At 33.2% G+C, this 18,939-nt stretch overlaps 1 protein-coding gene across 1 annotated transcript in view; it reads left to right on the plus strand.

Moving 5' to 3' along the window:
- LOC110029079 (WAT1-related protein At3g02690, chloroplastic) overlaps positions 1-17,107 on the plus strand; it is a 43,424-nt gene extending 26,317 nt beyond the window's left edge. Inside the window, exons 4-7 of the mRNA XM_020731201.1 lie at positions 944-1,093; positions 15,995-16,166; positions 16,260-16,320; positions 16,532-17,107. Of these exons, the coding sequence (XP_020586860.1) occupies positions 944-1,093; positions 15,995-16,166; positions 16,260-16,320; positions 16,532-16,643 (495 nt within the window). The 3' untranslated portion in view covers positions 16,644-17,107. The remainder of the gene's footprint in view (positions 1-943; positions 1,094-15,994; positions 16,167-16,259; positions 16,321-16,531) is intronic.
- Positions 17,108-18,939: the final 1,832 nt, after the last annotated feature.

Consider the following 18,939-nt stretch of genomic DNA (forward strand, 5'->3'; position numbering starts at 1 on the left):
TTGATTAAGCAAGAGAGTCAGCCTATGAAAAATGAGTTGCCACTTTAGTGATATATCGGTCTCATTGTCTCAACTATGGAATACAATAGATTATCACTATGACGCTTCTTTTTTTTGGATTAAAGGGTTGGGTTTTGGTTTGTTAATTGGGTCGGCTGAACACTAGACCTAAGAACAAACGTAGAAGTATCGGTTTTGGTGTAAAAAGTTGAAGGAACTGGAATTTACAATTCTGGTTTCATGTATATCTAAAATGGGGTCATGATACACCTTTTCATTTTAAAATGTGTTTTTTTTTTAAAACTATTCTCCATACAGTTGGCTTTAATTATCATGGTGTATTCATGATTCTGCATCTTGACTTGCCAAGCTTGCTTTAGATTTGTCACTCATGATTCTATTGTTTTAGCAAGAGATTCGGTGTAGGACAGTAGGAGCAAAGGTTAAGTTTTCTCTGTTGTCCTCTGATCACATGTTCGAATTATCAAAAGAATGCCATGAACAATATTGGTGGTATCAGATTAACATTTTCTGATTATGAGGGGTTTAGATCCATTCGGATGAAAACAACACTATAATGAAGAAGGGATTCAAAAGAGTTGGTTTGTTTAGACAACAATGTGGTTTACCTGGAAGCTCTCTTTTCTTTCCTTTTTGAGTGTGTATATGTAATTGAAGGCATGATGTATTTGAACTGAGAAAAGTTCATCTCTTAAAAATAGTACACTTTCAATAGTTTGTTTTCACTATTATAGCGCACTAATGATTTCTAATTATGGGCTGGATAGTTCGTACTGGATTTATTTTGGGTTTCACTTCAATTACTTCAATCCAGCATCCCTAATTGTTTTTTATTGTTAGTGGGAGTGAAATTTAATCTTATAAATACCAGCTTGGAAATATGCTTTTTTTTGGTTGTCAATTAGTGATGCTTACATTTCAGATTCCAGCTATTTCTGTTGAAGGAAGAGATTTAGCGATTTGGGGAAGTGGTGAATGGTGGATGCTTCTGGCAGCTCAAAGTATGGCGATTGGAACAGTCATGGTTCGCTGGGTTTCCAAGTACTCTGATCCTATCATGGCAACTGGATGGGTATGCTGCTTTATTGTTTGATGTTTCGTATTTTGGAGATAACCGTATGATTGCAGCCTTTTTTTAACAACTTTGAACTCCTTAACTATTGTTCTACTATTTGATTCCTGCCCTTGAACATTAATCATTGTGCCCCTTACGATTCTTTTTGTGAATAAATTATTTCATTATGAAAACAATAGTTGCATAATGATAAGCAGCGAAAGAGTTGTTATAACTAAAGAAAACAACTTGATAAAAAGACTAGAGTAATGAGGCCAAAGCAAGAGGAGGTGGAAGGATCTAAACTGAATATTGAGCAAGTCTCTAAAAATTAGGCAAAAGTAAAACTTGTGGGAAGAAATCCAATGAGGCAAGCAATCACCCAATTACTACAATTACTTGATGATGACAAAGCTAGTGACATCAGCCAATTGAATTTCTAAAGAAGTCAAAACCTCATCTCATTTGAAATAATCAAAGTTCATGTCAAATAAATTTGACGGGTGAGATTTTTTGCATGCTTTAAGCAAACAAGATCTTTCCAATCCTTTTAGTACTCATAATTATTCTGTGTAGGAAACTCATCAATAACTATGGGATTATCCTCATTAGAATTAGGAATCACATGTGCAACTAGATCAATCTTGGCATTGATAATAGGAATCTCTTCGACAAAGTACTACAGAGGGGTGTAAACAATTGTGATCGAAACAATAGCTAAGAGATCAATGGAAATAGTTTCCCTTACCCTTAGGTTTGCAGAAAGTAGAAGGAGAAATCATCATGATAATATGATAATAAGAGCCATCTGAAGAGGGAGGGACAATTAATACAAACTCGAAAATGGAGTGAGGATTCACAAGACGGATATAGGGCGTAGGATTTTACTTTGCTTCCATAGGAGCTAGTTGAGTTTGAGGGATATGCTCATCAATGGCAGAGCTATGAGTAATTTTTATTGTTGGGGAAGCGGTGTCTCATTCATAAAATCAAAGGTAATTGTTATAGGGATTTTCTCATCCTTGTAAATTGAATTGCCAATTGTAGGAGCGCATCTTCTTGCATTTTGGAGACAAGGCTCGTTTTAACTATTAGTGTTGCTAAGATCCTTACAACTACGAGCACTCATATATGTTGGTAAAAAGAGTGGTGATTTGGGCAATTAGGGACTCCTTATTTTCCCTAAGATGAAGAGAAGTAATATTTTTAACATTCTCTAAATCACAAAAATGAAAGTACTCAAAATGTTTTTAAATGATGATGAGATATGAAACAACTACCATTGATGTGTTTATGCATTTTGCAATGTGAGCTATAGTTAGAATGCTTTCGAAGGCCATATCCTTTTGAGAACCATTATCATTTGATCCAAGTCAAATTTCTTTATCATGTTAGATGGAAAGATCAACCTCAAGAAAAGCTATAGTGTTTGACTAAGGGAAGCCATAATATACTCTACTCTTAGCGGATTACAAAATAAATCCCCCATAGAAAATAGTCGAGTATTAATAACAAGATGCATATGAATCTTAGTGAAAAGAAATTCATTATCTAGCAAGGGATATTTCTTTCATAAGATTAAATTTAAGAGACTTATATATCTTTTGTTACGTCAAAATGAAACTCATGGACAACTAATGACCATGCCATTGCTCTGAGCTTTTGTTGGTAATATCAAATATCTTTGAACTATAGATGTTCATATTTTATCCTTTGAAATATTTAGCGAAAATTGTTACATCCAACTCTCTACTATTGAACAGGTTGAGATCTCCTCGAACATGCACCTTTGACACATACATTTACTCTATTATACTCAAGTTACTTGAGAGTAGACAATTTATAGCTATTAAATCTGAGTAAACCATGGTTTAACATAGGGTTAATATTGTTACATAAAGTCCAATCTACCTTATGGAAAGCTATATTTTCTTATCACATAATGAGGCTTGAAGAGTGGGTGTCTTTTTCCGACAATTAGTCATTTCAAATGAAGTTATACTTAAAAAAATGCTGTGCATAGATTTTTAGTCACAATTGGAGAGATAGGCGTTTTTTAGATGATAAAGGATGATTAAGAATACAACAAAAGCTAATCCATAATCTATTTGATGACTATATGGACATTAATCCTGGTGGAGATTTGTTTGCATTTGAAAGGTGTTATGCGGTACATGCTGATAAACAGACCATGGCATCCTATGAAAATCTTATCAGTCAACCAGTTACAATGAGTCTAACCTGATAATAACTACGTGCAGTTGATCATGTTTGGTCTTTGTGCAAAATCAAATCAAACATAAGTTAGCTACAAGGAGTCAAACCTGGCAATAGCTAAGCTATAATGAGCTCATTTTCAAGCATTTTAGGCTCATTTCTATTTATAATTAAATTTATCCTTTTTTAATATTTATTTTTAATAAGACTTTTTTCCCATAATATTAGCTTTGAATTTGAAGATTTATCAACTTTAGATATGTTTAGATTTCCTTTCAAATAATTGACCTTATCCTTGTAATCTTATTTCTGTAATTAATGGCCTATAGTTTGTGTTTGATTATTTTTGATTGATGATTAAATGAATTCTGATTATCTAATGTCAATTAACTTATTTGAAGAACCAAGTTGTGTATGTGATTATTCCAAATTGTGCATGCAGGGTTTTTCCTCTCATTTCCATTAAGATATCCTAAAATATTTGCATTCATGAAACCTTTGGATATTAATGAGATTTAAGTAAATAAATTTTTGAAGGTAGTTCATGCTCCTTGTGCAAGCACAATGTTTGAGTGAAAGATCTATGGAAAACAAGTAACGAAGAAGCCTTTACCATCAATGCTTAATTGAGGTTTTTGTTGCTTTATTTTTCAAATTGTAATTTTTAGTGCAAATAATATTTTTTAAAGTAGTTCATCCATCTATATGAAAGCATAATGATTTCTTTCATATTATGGAGCAACTATATGTGCGCTCCGAAAATTTGTTGTGTGAGTCCCTCTGGAAAATATAATTGAGGAGATAGTTTGCTTGAGGTTTTGGGTTAAATTTTCAGAAGACAGATTGAATAGAAGATAAGACATTACCTAGAAATTTCATCCTTATTGTGTGTGGATTTTAAGATCTGGAGTTTGAGGTTTCTCGTAGGCCTAAACCCTTATGGTTATTTACTCCTCCCAATAATAGGAGAACACTTTCGGTTAAGGCTATTCATTAGAATGTTGATTACTTAACGTGTAGTAGCAGCAGATACAGAGGAAGAATGTGGAACCGATTATTTGGTTACATTTGATTTTTATTATTCTTTATGCAATAATATAGTAACATCCAGTTTACTGTTTAGTCTCTTTTGAAATAAAATTTTAATATTTGATTAACTATTATATTATATATATATACACATAAGATACTCATTTAAACAGATAACTAAACATTTTATTTATTTTTTGCTAAATAATTAATTATTAATATAAATTTCTTTTTTAATTATATATATATATATTCTGCCTCACAAAAGTTGCCATCTGCACATTTCAAAGTGCTTAGGATGCAGATAATTTTACAAATGGGCGGTGTTTAGGCCGCCTCAATGACAATCAAAATCACCTTGATGACAATCAAAGTTATTTAGACTTCATATTTATGTCGTCAGATTCATGAGAGAACTTGCCAATTATTTTTTACATTTCGGATCAATCATCATTGGGGGCGGAACCGACCTTTTTTTTGAATGGAGGGCAAACTGTCCCCCTTAACTCAACGTGAGAGGGACTAGGGCAACGAAAGGTAAAGTGATATTTCAAGATGGACAAAAACCGATATTTTAAGATAGGCAAATGACCAAATTGCTCTTTTGTGTAAAAACTTGAATTTGATGGGTTGGGGGGGGGGGGGGGGGGGGGGGGGTTTGATTTGAGTGTTAATTGCCGATTGTCCTTGTTGATTAACATTTCTTAGTTATTTTCGGTGTGATCGTCGAGTCGTGAAAATTATATCGAGGTCGGCACTACACAATAATGACACAATTTTAACATACCGACCAGAATTTTGGTTCTGAAAAGATGGATGCCATGGTTGCTTGTGTCATGTTAACTATTATTTTTTGGTGGCAAACTATAAAATTTGTTTTCATTTTAATAAGACAACTTCAATCATCTATCCAACCTTAATGCTTAAAAGTGAATCTTTGAGATGCTTTGACAAATGCCCGACATGCTTAGAATTGTGTGGGACATGTTTTTGAATTATGAATGGGGCACCATAACATAAAAAATCTCCGTGAAGCCATAACACATAACACATGATGCAGTGTACGCCGTGTTAAACATGGTGTAAAATTTAAAAAAAAAATTATTAACAAAAATATAGATAAATATAAAAGATTACTAAGTTGAAAGATAAAACAACATGGTAATAAAAACAAAAAAATAATAATAATACTTGAATTCTAATGCTCAACACCTAATTACTTAAAACTCAAAAAATTATAATTTTTTTTGGAAGTCTAATATTTTCATGAGAAATCAAATTAGTCATCCAAAAAATCATCATTATTATAATTTAGTAAAATCATGTTTCTTTCGTCAACATCATTATTATCTCTTACAAAATAATCTTCTTCTTCATCCTCATGGTGTGAGAGGAGAGCGGAATACATAATGGTTTGTCAAGAGACGGTGCGAGGGAACCTTTGATTGCCTTGGTTTTAGTTTAAATTGGATTATGCCCCATGTGTGTGTGTGTATATATTTATACATATTAACTTTGTTGATTTTACTTATATACCACAACTTTTTTGTATTTACATATTCAATACCAAAAGTTTTACATTTTCATATATTATATTGTCCTAATCACATCAAATCACATGCATGAGAATGTGTTACGGTGGTAATAATTTGAATGTTATTCAAGTAAATTTAAATTTTATGGGTTACACATTTAAATACATAAGAGCATCATTATACCATATAAGTCTCCTTTATTTTTTCATATTAAATCTTAAAAATTAACTTAGTGCGCGACATTAGGGTAATGCATACATGGCGCATTGGCCATGCATAGCGCAAATAGTGTGCATCTTGTTGTTGCGCCTTGTCGCAACATGCATTATTCACCATGACGCTTGCAATTTTGTGCAATTGGCATGTATTATGTCAGAGGTGTTTCAAGGCCAAATTAAGGTCGTGCACAACCCTACTTAAGGGGAGACATATGTAGGACACCTGAGGGACTTGTTTCAGGTTCTTTTTTTTATTTCCCCAGTTTACTTAGAATTCTGTATTTTATGCTACAAGGTTTTTAGCTCTTGTTCCCCTTGACAACATCTTTTCATCCCTTCACTTTCTTTTTGATGTCTTGGCTTTGCCCTTTTATTTTGATTTTTAGGCTTTCTCCAAGATATATATATATATATATATTTGAAAAAGTCCTAGGACAATTATATTAAAGAGGAAAAAATACAGATAGGTTGTATGAGTGGTCCTAAAAGAAGACACCAACCCACACGATACAACATACACAAAAAACCTAAAAAAGAAAAGATACATATAAGATCCAAAAAAATAAAAACCATCAACACGGGCAAAAAGCTAGAGAAGACTCAGTTTAGTCCTGCCTCTGCCTCGAGTTCTCGGAAGAGAGCCGACTAGCAAATTGGTGAGGTGTGTGTCATTACTCGAAGTAATTAAAGTATCATCCATCAGATTCCTGAGCTCGAGTAGGTCTCAATTCTTTTTCTTCCATCTAGATGTGTAAACCTGTAATTCCTCATCCGAGAATTGGCTCATCTGATCGGTGGATTGGTCCAAAGGTGGTCGGATAAGTGTAGGCTGTTGCAAATCATGGACCCCATGTACTTAAGTAACATTAACATCTTGGTCGACCTGATGAGGCGGTAGAGAAGCAGTAGCAATATTGTCACCTGTAACATCAGTGATAAGTTCTAGGGCAGGTGAAGTTTGAAATGTGTCCCCCGCCTCTACGAAAGGAGCCTCCAAAGATGGGGAAACTACGATATAGTGTGGAGGTTGAATGGTTGATATATGGATAGTGACATCTTCAGGGGTATTCTTTTGATGATCAATACTGTCGATAACTTGGAGCATATCAGGAGGAGGGGGAATTTCTGCCTCTGGCAGACCACTTTGCTTCTTTGGTCTGAGTGGGGGTGTAGATGATGACATTGAGAACTAGAGTGACCAAACATACGACAGTTCGAACAATACGAAGGGAAAGACTCAATCACAACCTTTTGCCAATAACCATGGCGATGTGTGTCAAACCAAATTTCCTCAAAAGCGGTAGAAGTGATGTCCGTTTCAACAAGTACTCTGGCTTCAGATGGACGAGAAAGATAAAAGTAAGAATGTCCGTTTTGAGTGACTTACTATAAGCTGAGGCAATAGAGTACAACACTTTTTGAATAAAATAATGAAATTTCAGGCCAGGGAGGCGAAAATCTAGATCAGAATGATTGGTGGTTCCCTCTGTGAGTCAAAATCCACCGATCATTTCAACATCTTCATTGCTCTATTATCAATCCAGATTACTCTTTTAACAAATAATTGCGTGTAATCCTCTTCATTATTAAGTTGAATAAGAATGTGCTTTCCATCTAGAAGTCCAATTTTCCACTCTCCAATAAGATGTATAAACTCTAATTTCCTTACGAATAAGCTTCATTTTGGGATGACCATAAATAAATTTTTGACCTAATTCAAACGACAGGAGGAAGCGAGTTGATTACATTCAATTTATGTAAAAAAGATGTCAGCCTTTCTATTATTCCTACCAGGTTTCTTGATGTCCTCCGCCAACTTAAACAAAGGAGGAAAATAACACGATTTAGAAGTACCTGAGGCGTGGACTCCCGTAAGGGCAGTAGCATACAATCTGTCCGAAGCCATCACCACAATAGGGAGGCACGACGAAAGAACAACGAAATTGCACTAGATGGAAGAGTGAAATCCGGAAGGAGCGAAGCAAAAACGAGCCCTCCCAAGTCGAGCAGTGGTCAAAGCAGAAACGACGAGTCGAAGATGGTTGGGGCGAAGTCGCAGATTTCGAAGCCGTGGAACGCACAACTCGACGAGCTCTTCGAAGACAGACATCAACCGCGAAAGGGTCGAAACCGCAGAAGACACGAGCCGCAGAAGACAGAGCCTCAACGAAGCTCGACGAAGACGATGAAGCAGAGGATTTTTTAAACAAAGACGACGAAACGAAGGATTTTTCGAGCGTGAAATCACTGTAGCAAGCTAGGGTTCGCCGTGAGGCGATATTGAGAATTGGAGTGACCAAACATAGGACAGTTCGAACAATAAGAAGAGAAAGTCTCAATCACAACTTTTTGTCAATAACCATGGTGCTGTGTGCCTAATCAAATTTTTCTCAGAAGCGGTATAAGTGATGTCATTTTCAACGAGTACTCTGGCTTCAGATGGACGGGAAAAATTAAAAGTAGGAATGTTTGTTTTGAGTGACTTACCATGAACTGAGGCAATAAAGTACAACACTTTTTGAGTAAAATAATGAAATTTCATGCCAGGGAGGCGAATCCAGACCGAAATGATTGGTGGTTCCGACTGTGGGTCAAAATCCACGGACCATTTCAACATTTTCATTGTTCTATTATCAATTCAGATTACTCTTATTGCAAATAATCGCGTGTAATGTTCTTCCTTATTAAGTTGAATAGGAATGTGTCTTTCATCTAGAAGTCTAATTTTCCACTCCCCAATAAGATGCATAAGCTGATAATGTGTTATTGAGAAGGGCATAAGTTTGATGACCAATATTGCGTTTCTCAACTTCTGAATTAATGATGCTTCTTTAATATGCTCATATAATCATATTCTATCACACTGGTGTTAATCTTTTTTAGGATATTTGATATTTAATGGAAAGTGTTAACATTGGCAAAATTTTACATTGGTTAATGAATTCTAATATTGATAGGTTATTGATAGGCGACAAATAATACACATGTGAAACATTAAAAATTTAATTGTAAATATCAATGTTTGCTTTTCTTTTGTTATTATTAAGCTTATATGATAAAGTATCTTGGTATTATACTTTTTGAAGAGGACATATGGCCTATAGTGCTATTGATGGCGAGTATTGTGTGGCTTAACTTCTAAATTAATGTTGTTTCATCAATTTGCTCATATAATAATATTATATTTGATTTTTTTGAAGATCACATCTATGTCACTCTTTTTTAGGATATTTTATAATTTATCGAAGATGTTAACATTGGAAAATGTTACATTGGTTAATGAATGTTAATATTAATGTTTTATTGACAGTTGACAAATAATATACACATCAAACATAAAAAATTTAATTGTAAATAACAATGTATGCTATTCTTTTGTTATTATTAAACTTATATTATGAAGTATATGGTATTATATTTTGTGTCGATTTTAATAAAATAATAGCACGAGTATTTTAACTAAACATTTTATGCTACTAATTTATTAAGAGAATATTACGTCGATGAAATGCCATTTAATATTTTTTATAATTTTGTTGTGAATAATTAGGAGTCTTTAAGGAAAGCTAACGAATTATTTTTCATCCTTTTTAAGACCCAACAACACCCTTCAATTAACTTGTCGTGGTTTCCCTATCTCGCAAGAGTTACGCTATCTTGCCATACTCATCTAGCTAATTTTTACACTTGATATGGGGTTCGCTAGTTTTCTTCTGTTGACCTCACTTTTTGATCAACCCTTATATCCAATCTCATCGGGACAGATAACCTTCCCCTTAGTATGACTAGATGACTAAATTGAGCTCAGATAAGCTACGACTTGAACCTCACTAACGTATGAGTTAGCTTTAATTTAACCTATGATTAAAATCCACCTAAACAAAATTAAAAATAACCAAACTAAAATTGAACCAAACATGTCCAAACTTCAACCAAAATAAATGTTAGATAAATAAATTCATTTAATTTAATCAATCGAAACCCATTAAATGCTTTCAATTAAAATCTACCAAATTTTGTCTCATAGGGTGTGGCCAGCACTTTAAGTTGAAATATCTTGAAATAGGGCTCACTTCTTGACCAAAACAATCACCTGTCCTCTCATTAGAAGACCTTCCATGTTGGCAAGATTTCCGATCTCTAAACATGCCAAATGCCAAAAAGGCCTCGAAGTGCTAGCTCTGGCTGGCTTAACCATGCCACCCTTTGGCGTGGCTACGCCAAGGCCTCTTTGACGGTGTAGTTAAGCCTCGAGGTGGCGTAACTACGCCGTACCACCCGAGGGGGCGGCTTAGTTATGCTACTTGGCGGCATGATCACGTCATCACCAGTTCAATTCTTGCTCAATTTTGAAGCACCAATTACTCTCGCCTACAAATACCACCGCCTCTACTCCTTAATTTAACCCATCACTCGCCTCTAGGCAGAAGGATCCATCACTCCCCTCCTCTCCTTGGTTTGCTTTTCCACTTTGGTGTCTCAGTCAGTCTGTTTCCTCTCTGGTGATGTTTTTTTAGTCATTTTATGTCACTTTAAGTTTCTCAATGTGAAACACTTGTACTCCATATTTAGTTTGTTTAATATGATCTCTATGTATGCTTTCCCTTCATGTATGGGACTTACATGTGAAACACTTAGATTCCATTCTTAGTTTTATGCTGTGTTTTCCATGTGTATTTTTATTTCGTGTATGGGATTTACATGTGTTCCTCGTTCTATGTGCAGGATCTCTATACTTAGTTTACCTTCACATGTAATCTTTATATGTATTTGTATCCTCATGAGTAAAATTTTCATGTTTAGAATTCTCTCATATAAGGCTCCCATGTGTAAACTTTCATGTATTTCCTTTTATGTATTTTTATTTTGTGTAAAACAATCAGTTCCATGTGTAGCTCCTAGAGTAATGTACGTTCACATATGAGACTGCTAAGTATGATTCACCTCAACGCGGGAGAGCCACTTCCTCTTCCCTACCCTAGCTGAAAACCAACACTTCCCCGTCCATACATGAGCCGAAACCCCACACTTCTCCCTCCATACCCTAGCTGAAACCCCACACTTCCCTCTCCATACCCCAGTCGAAACCCTAAATCAACCCTTCTTCATCCTAGTTGAAACCCTAAACTTCTCTTCCTCACCCAAGTCGAATTCCTAGCTTAACCTCCACTGCATCTTTCTCTCCCTCACTTAACTGAACGATCTCATTACCCAAACATCTATTTATTTCTCATGACATGAATCTTAACATTAGTTCATGGCTTGAATCTTTGCTTTAGTTCTTTGTCATGTTTCGTGCAAAAAGAAATTCATGTGATAATGTGTCCATCTCATGTAAAAGGAAAAATAAATCCGCATGTGTTAGCTCTATATCTATTGTGATAGAAAACTCATTCGATAGTCTCATGTCGAAAGAAAAATTTATCTGTTTATTTTTATGCCTAAAATAAAAATTCTAAGTGTTTAGTTCCATGTCTCAAAACAAAAATTTCATATGTTAGTTTCATATCTCATGTGCCAGTGATATTGCCTCATCTAAACATAGAAGTTAGAATTTTTCATGTTTCCATGCCAAAAAATACAAATTGGGACCTTACGTTTTAAGCAAAACTCTTTGTTTGACATACATGCCTAGGAATGATTATTTTTATACGTTTGTTAGAAAAAAATTTTTTGCAAAAATTTACATAATTGTACTAGTGTAAGCTACGCATTGGAAAGAAATAATTATTATCATTAGCTCTTTCTTTTTCTATAATTATTATCATTAACTCTTTCTTTTCCTATAAAAACTCATGTAAATCTAAATATGGTCTAAGTCAAAAGATTTTATAAAGTTTAAAGATGAACTCTAAAAAGAGGGTAAAAATATAATGTAAGTCCATGTGTTCTAATTCAAAATATTCTCATAAGCTTATTTTCTAAAAAGTTTAAATTGATCAAAACTTAATTTTTCTTTTAAGGTGGAGTAAGTTTCTTAATGAATAAAGATATTTGTGAACCCAAATAACACTTTCTAAAATAAATTTTTAACAAAACTTTCCATGATAAAAAAGAAAACTTTAAATATTTTCTAAATAAAGACATTTTTAAAACCAAAATTAAAACTTTTTAAAGTGAAATATTCAAAAAGAAAAGTCATGGAAAACATTTTCGAAGGGAAAATTAAATAAAAAATAAGAATAAAAATCTTTTCAAACCCAAATAAACCTTTTTATAGAATTTAAATAAAATATTTTCAAGAGAAAGTTTAACCTTTTAAAGAAAAAGTTAAACTTCTTTAAAATTCAAATTGAACTTTTCCGAGGTAAAACTCAAATTCATACCTTCTCAATGTAAATCCTAAATGGATTAATCCTTAAACTAAATAAAAACAAAAATTTCCAAAAACAAAACAAAACCTTTAACAAAACAAAACATTTTTAAAATAAAACTTAACTTAGATATTTTAAAATGAAACTTAAGGAAATCTCTTAAAAACCTAAATAAACAAAGTAAAACTTTCTATGAAACTTAAAAAAAGCTTTTTCAAACTAATGAAAACAAGCCTAAACACAACTCTTTTCTATATCATCTTGTGAGCTCACCAATTGTATAAATTATCATACCAAAATTTTATGACTTTGCAAATCTCTCGTGAATTGTCAACTAATACAAGACTTAAACATGTTTATTAGTTTGACCTATAAATGGATATGTTTTCTTTTAAAAACATGTGATTTACAAGCTTAACTCTTAAATATATAAGTCTTGAGCAATTTCATATTTACATATTTCTCACATTAGATTCACTCACATGCTTAATAGTATTTTTGTGTGTGACAAAAATATTTTTCAAAAATATATTTTCATATGTGTGAAAATAAAAACTTTGGGAAATGAAGTATGTGAATGAAACTTAAGTGTGAAGACTCTAAATGTGGAAGACTTAAATAACATACCTCTTTGGCATTTAAGTTTCAATATAGAAGAGTAAATAATATATTAGAAGTCAAACTTGAGTGAAAATCAATGGAAAATACTAACTTAGGATAGAAAATCAACTATTAAAAGCTAAACCTAGAAGACCATGATTCTCACAATGACTGACAAACCAGGAGTGGAAACAAATCTCGCATGAAATATCAAACCCCAAAAACTAAAATTCATAAACTTAAATCATTGTAATCACCACTAGGTAGATCAATTATGAACTCTAGGTTAGTTAATTTAGAAACAAAACCCAGGATCACTCAGTCACACCTTAGAATAGTTAAGTTTAGAAGTCTAAGTTAGATTACTAGATACTCCTAGTTAGGCTAAAAATTTGGACATATAAAACAAATAACGTTAGCCCTTTTTGATTATGTAGGTGCCCTAGGAAGTAACCCATAGTTACTGACAAAGACATCTCGAACCACCTAATAGTAAGAAATTCTATATTCTCCATCACTATGATAATAATGAATATCTCTTATTGTCTGGTTGGTTAATAGTTTAAGAATCCTAATGTGCTTGGATGATGGAAAGTCATGAGCATTTTGACTGGAGACATTATTCCAAAAAAATTAAGCTAGTCCACTTTCTATCCTCGTAGAATCTAGATTTATTTTAAGATTAATGTTTCACTCTCATTTAGAAATCCTTATACCTTATCATGTTCCCTAATTTAGGATTCAAATCCTTTATGTTAACTTTTCTAGTCCATCCCTTTTCAATCCAAATCAATCAATGCAAATCAACATTTTCAACCTGAGTAAACCCTTTTTCCAATTTGAATCAAACCTTTTGGATCTTAACCAAATTCTTTTAATTTAAAACTAACATTTTCATGACTTTCATACAATACCTTTCCAAAACTATAAATTTTCAAGCGCAAAGACTCTAAAACCACCCTTTTTCAAAACTTTTAAAACTTTAAAACCTTTTCAAAACCCTAAACTTTGCAAACTCTAAAATTAATTCAAATTTCAAAATCTTTTTCTAAATTTAAATTTTCAAACAAAACACACTTTAAAACTTTTAAATCCTTCAAAACACAAGACTTAAAATTTTTAAACCTTCAAAAACTTCAAAACTTAAAGCTTTTAACTTTTAACACCTTCAAAACTCAAAAAATAAAAACATGAAAAACCTAAAAAAATTAAAACAAAACTTTTAGAACTATAAAAACTTTAGAACTTCAAAACTTAAACTTTTAATACTTCAAAACTTAAAACTTCAAAACCAAATATTTCAACTTCAAAATTTAAAATATTTAAATAAACTTCAACATGATGTTAAAATTCAAACAAATTTCAGATAATTTTAAACAAAATATAATACCTATAAATTCAAACAAACCTTCATAAATTAGTTTTAACAACCCTCAAGCAATCCTTAACAACCTTTAAACAACTTGTAAACCAACAAACCTTGTTCAAAATAAACCTTCTTTTACTCAAATTAATAAATTTAAATCAAATCCAACCAACTCAAGTTTTCAGCTCAAATGAATCCAATCCCAAACCAAAATCTTTTCAATCCAAATCAAACTCTTTCAAACATATCAATCCCAAGTCAAACCCTATCCAAACAATCAAGTCCAAATTAAACATTTTCAAATCAAATCTAATTTCCGAAATCCAACAAAATCAAAATTATCATTATTTTAACAAATTCACAATTTTAATTTCAATGGCTTGTCTTCTTCTCATGGTTGTCCAATCATTTTCCTTGGTCTTTCCTTGAGATTTTGTCATTGGACTGTAAGTCCTAACTTTTTAATTGCCATCAAATCTTTTTCAAACACATCCATCGATCTGAGGTCTAGAAACATCAATCTTCAAGACACTTACCTTATAATCATGTTTGATATGACAATCCTATAATCGAGAGGGAGCTAAAACTCCAAGGATGGAAGTAACTACGAGGATTTATTCTCATAAGGATAACAGACACCATCATAAAATCAACCCTACCTTACACATGTAAGGTTAGATAATAATCTTTGGTTACGAAGACCCCCAAATCTTAAAGATTATTTTCATCTGAATTGTTAGATTCTTTTTTAGGTAATATTCTTACCTCTCGGGCAGCATATTTTTCTTCAAATGACGTTTTCTATCATTTAGATAGCAATCTTTCAAGGTTTGTAGAGGACATGAGAAAAGAGATCCCAATCATCTTCCCTTCCCCTTCACTTTTTCTGCTAACAGAATCCATTATAAAAGTAAACCTGGCAGAAAATCTGCTTGGAGTATTAAGTATCTTTAGAAATGATCTGTTCCAGAAGTGCTAAAATGATCAGCAAAGTGTTATGCTTCACTAGTCTACTTATTTGATATGAGTAAATTATTAGCGCAACTGTCTGCTTGCCTTAACATGCAAATCCCGAACTGACTGGTTATTACTGTGTTGTTGAGCATGCCCAGAGGGCAATATCATTTGTTAATCTGGCTTTGTTTCCTATAAGAATGAAATTCTCTTTTCTTACGTTAAGTTTGATTAGGTGGTTTGATTAAGGGTGTGTTTGGGGGCAGCTTATGCTTATCCAGATAAGCAGCTTATCCTGAAACGCGGCCCGCGGGGGTTGACCTGCGACCTGCGTTTAGAGTAAAAACCCAACCGTGTTTTAGGATAAGCTGCCGAAACATGTTTTTCAAACGGTGAAGCGGCGCACTTATAAGTTGCCCCAAACAGACCCTAAGTCTTCCTTTCTATGCATTTTAATGGCTTTTTACAAAATATTCTTAGGATACGTAGTTAGACACCACTGTTTGTAATTTTGTTGGATCAGAATGTCAAAATGAAAAGTTATGTAATTCAATCCTTATATTATAAGGCTTCAATAATTTTATGTGACTTTCCATTTTCTTTTCTTCGTTTTTATGCTGGTGGTTTATTGGTTAAACATCATTCATTACAAAGTAACTGATAAGGAAATATTTACATTGGCACAGCACATGATCATAGGTGGGCTGCCTTTGCTAGTTATTTCAGTTCTGAATCATGATCCTGCTATAAGCGGGAATTTAAAGGATCTAACATCTGATGATATTTGGGCTCTTCTATACACTTCAATATTTGGAAGTGCCATCAGCTATGGTGTATTTTTCTACAATGCTACTAGAGGTCGTATTTTTCTCTCCTAATACATTGATATACATAAATTGGTTATTTATCTTGCTCGCAAGTAAATTTCTTTTTGTTTGTATTTTCTTGCAGGTAGCTTGACAAAGCTCAGCTCCTTCACATTTCTAACTCCAGTGTTTGCCTCTATTTTTGGGTATGTGAATTTCATTTTTGTTCTTAATATTATTTTCAAGCATTTCTTAAGCTTCACAAGGAGCTCTTATTTTTTAGGTATGTTCTGTAACATGAAAATATTGTTTATTATTGGTTCTGATTGCTATGCTTTTAGATGTTTTTGTGGATTTTAATTGATTCAGACAATAAATTTCATCCATCTTGAACCTAAGGACATTAATTGAATTCAGGTTTCTCTACCTGGGGGAGACATTCTCTCCTTCACAATTAGGTGGTGCAGTAGTGACACTGGTTGGTATATATTTGGTCAATTACAAAGACAATGGCAATGATACTGCATGAAATTACTTTTAAGGTTCAAGCTTATATTGTTCTCTTCTAAGTGGCAATGAATTGGTGCTGAATTTCTGCATTATATTCTTGAAGCATGGCATGAAATTCATTCTCTATTGATCCAAGACTATACTTCCATGAAAGGAATTGCTGGAAATCGGTCATATGGCTCTATTCGATAATGCAGCTGAAATAATAGGCAACAAAAATCTTGTACTTTAGTGTTTTGATGAATGCCTACACATATACCAGTATACATATGGAAAGTTAGGCTTTGTATAGTTGTGTTTTTCGCTTTTTTGTTCAGGGTTGTTGCTGGCATGATTTTCTTAATCTCTGTAAAGCTTCCATGAATGTAGTTTTGTTGTAATGTTTCGGGGCCTTTCTAAAAAAGCTTCTCTGTTTTGATTGTTGTTTTTATGCAACTCTGGTGCCAAATATTGTCTAGTCCAAATACAAGTTTTTTATAATAGATTCAGACTCAGTGCAATGATCATATAATGCATTAACAATTTCAGGCTTTGCTTGAATATGTTTCTGCAGTTTGTAGACACCCGACCTCTTCTCAAGATGAATTCTTCAACTCAAAAACTGTTTCATTTTTGAGTCTATCAGAATTTTGAGTTGACTTACAGGACAATTTTGACTCCTGGTTTACTTTTATGTTGATTTTGAGCTTATAAGTTGCTTGAAAATGATTGGAGTTGATTTATTTAATTTAAAAAAGTTTTGAAGTTCAATACTCCATAGCTTGTTCATATTCTTTTTGATTTGGCTCAAAATCAAATCATATTGAATCAAATTCACTCAACGCAAAATACTCTTTCTTTGATTTCCAGCCCACTTTGAGTCAAGCTAAACATGAGTGTTTTGAATGAGTTTGAACTCAGACTGAAAGCGACCCGTACATGAATTCATGAACAGAGCCAGTGAGTTGGCACAACTGTTACACAGGTCATGCAGATTTCATCACAAAAAATTTTGGAAGAAATAACAAATGTAGAATGTTCTTTTCTTATAAATATATTTCTAATTTTTATCCAGATCTCCCCTAAATATTTTTCAAATAACTGTTGCACCTGTTTGGATGTCTCTAAATTTTTAATTATGGATGTATGCACTGCCCGCTTCTAAAAATCATATAATTGGTCATGTTTGAAGTATTTTGGATCAAATTTATGAGATTTCGTGTTAACCAACATGCTCAATATTCATTTATCAATCTCTCTAACGGATGTTTGCTTCTTATTCTCAAACTGTCGTCTCTTTGCTTCAATTCTCCTCTCCACGGAATCGTCCTCACCTTCGCTGGTTATTGTGTAGATCATTTGAAATTTCCAAATTTTGTTGAGAAGAAATGTTTCCTCGAATGGAAACATTGGTTCCAACAAACTCATCGAAGTTTGGGTTCTACAATTGAAGAATGAGTTAATAAAATAATTCATATATTGCCATTGTACTATCTTTGTTAGGAATTTCAGTAAATGTTGTTCGTGAATAGCTCTATTCATATCTTTGATAAGTTTAGGTTTAGTTTCTTTGTTTAATTTGCAAGCTCATAATGAATGGTTGTTCTGAGTTTTTATATATATATATATATTATAGAAAGAGCAGCTCGTGGCTCCTTACGTGTTAATTTCAAAAAAAACGACTACAAAATTTTTTTGGGAAAAACCAGGATCCCCTCTAGAAAATAATCCTAGGGGTGTTGTTTTCCTCATTACAACTCCACCCAAAAAAGGATAAAAACGTATTCAAAAGAAAATAAAGCCTAAAAATACATGTATCAAACTAAAACGTATACCCAAATAAATGACGTATACCCAAAATGTACATGTATAAGAAAAGCAACAAGGTAAGAAACTTGTAAGCCGAAGAGCGACTTCATGAGTGCAGGGATCCGGCGAAGTAACATCCAAAAAACTGCAACTCAGAAGGGCTGAAACATAAAGACATTGGTTAGTGTAAATGGGAAGAAAAATCATAGTGGTCCAAGTTCCTCCAAAAATCTAAACAGCAAAAACAGACAACCTGAGGCAAGAGAAGCACCCCGCAAATCTACCACCAAAATCCAGCAACTTGAACCAATACAACCCACCCAAACAAAAATATTGGCAAAGGATTTTGGAGTCGTGGGCCTCCAAATATAAGAGATATTGTCCTTTAAAAATATCCAGCCTCCAAACCTCCAATAAAACCATCAAAGCAAACCAAAAATAGTGCCTCCCATACTCCATACTTCTGATAACAATAATCCCAAAACACCTCTAAACCAAAGCAAAGGAGCCCTGGGCCTCCTCGCACA

This window comes from Phalaenopsis equestris, unplaced genomic scaffold (assembly GCF_001263595.1).
Source record: "Phalaenopsis equestris unplaced genomic scaffold, ASM126359v1 Scaffold000545, whole genome shotgun sequence".
In the NCBI taxonomy this organism is placed as follows: domain Eukaryota; kingdom Viridiplantae; phylum Streptophyta; class Magnoliopsida; order Asparagales; family Orchidaceae; genus Phalaenopsis; species Phalaenopsis equestris.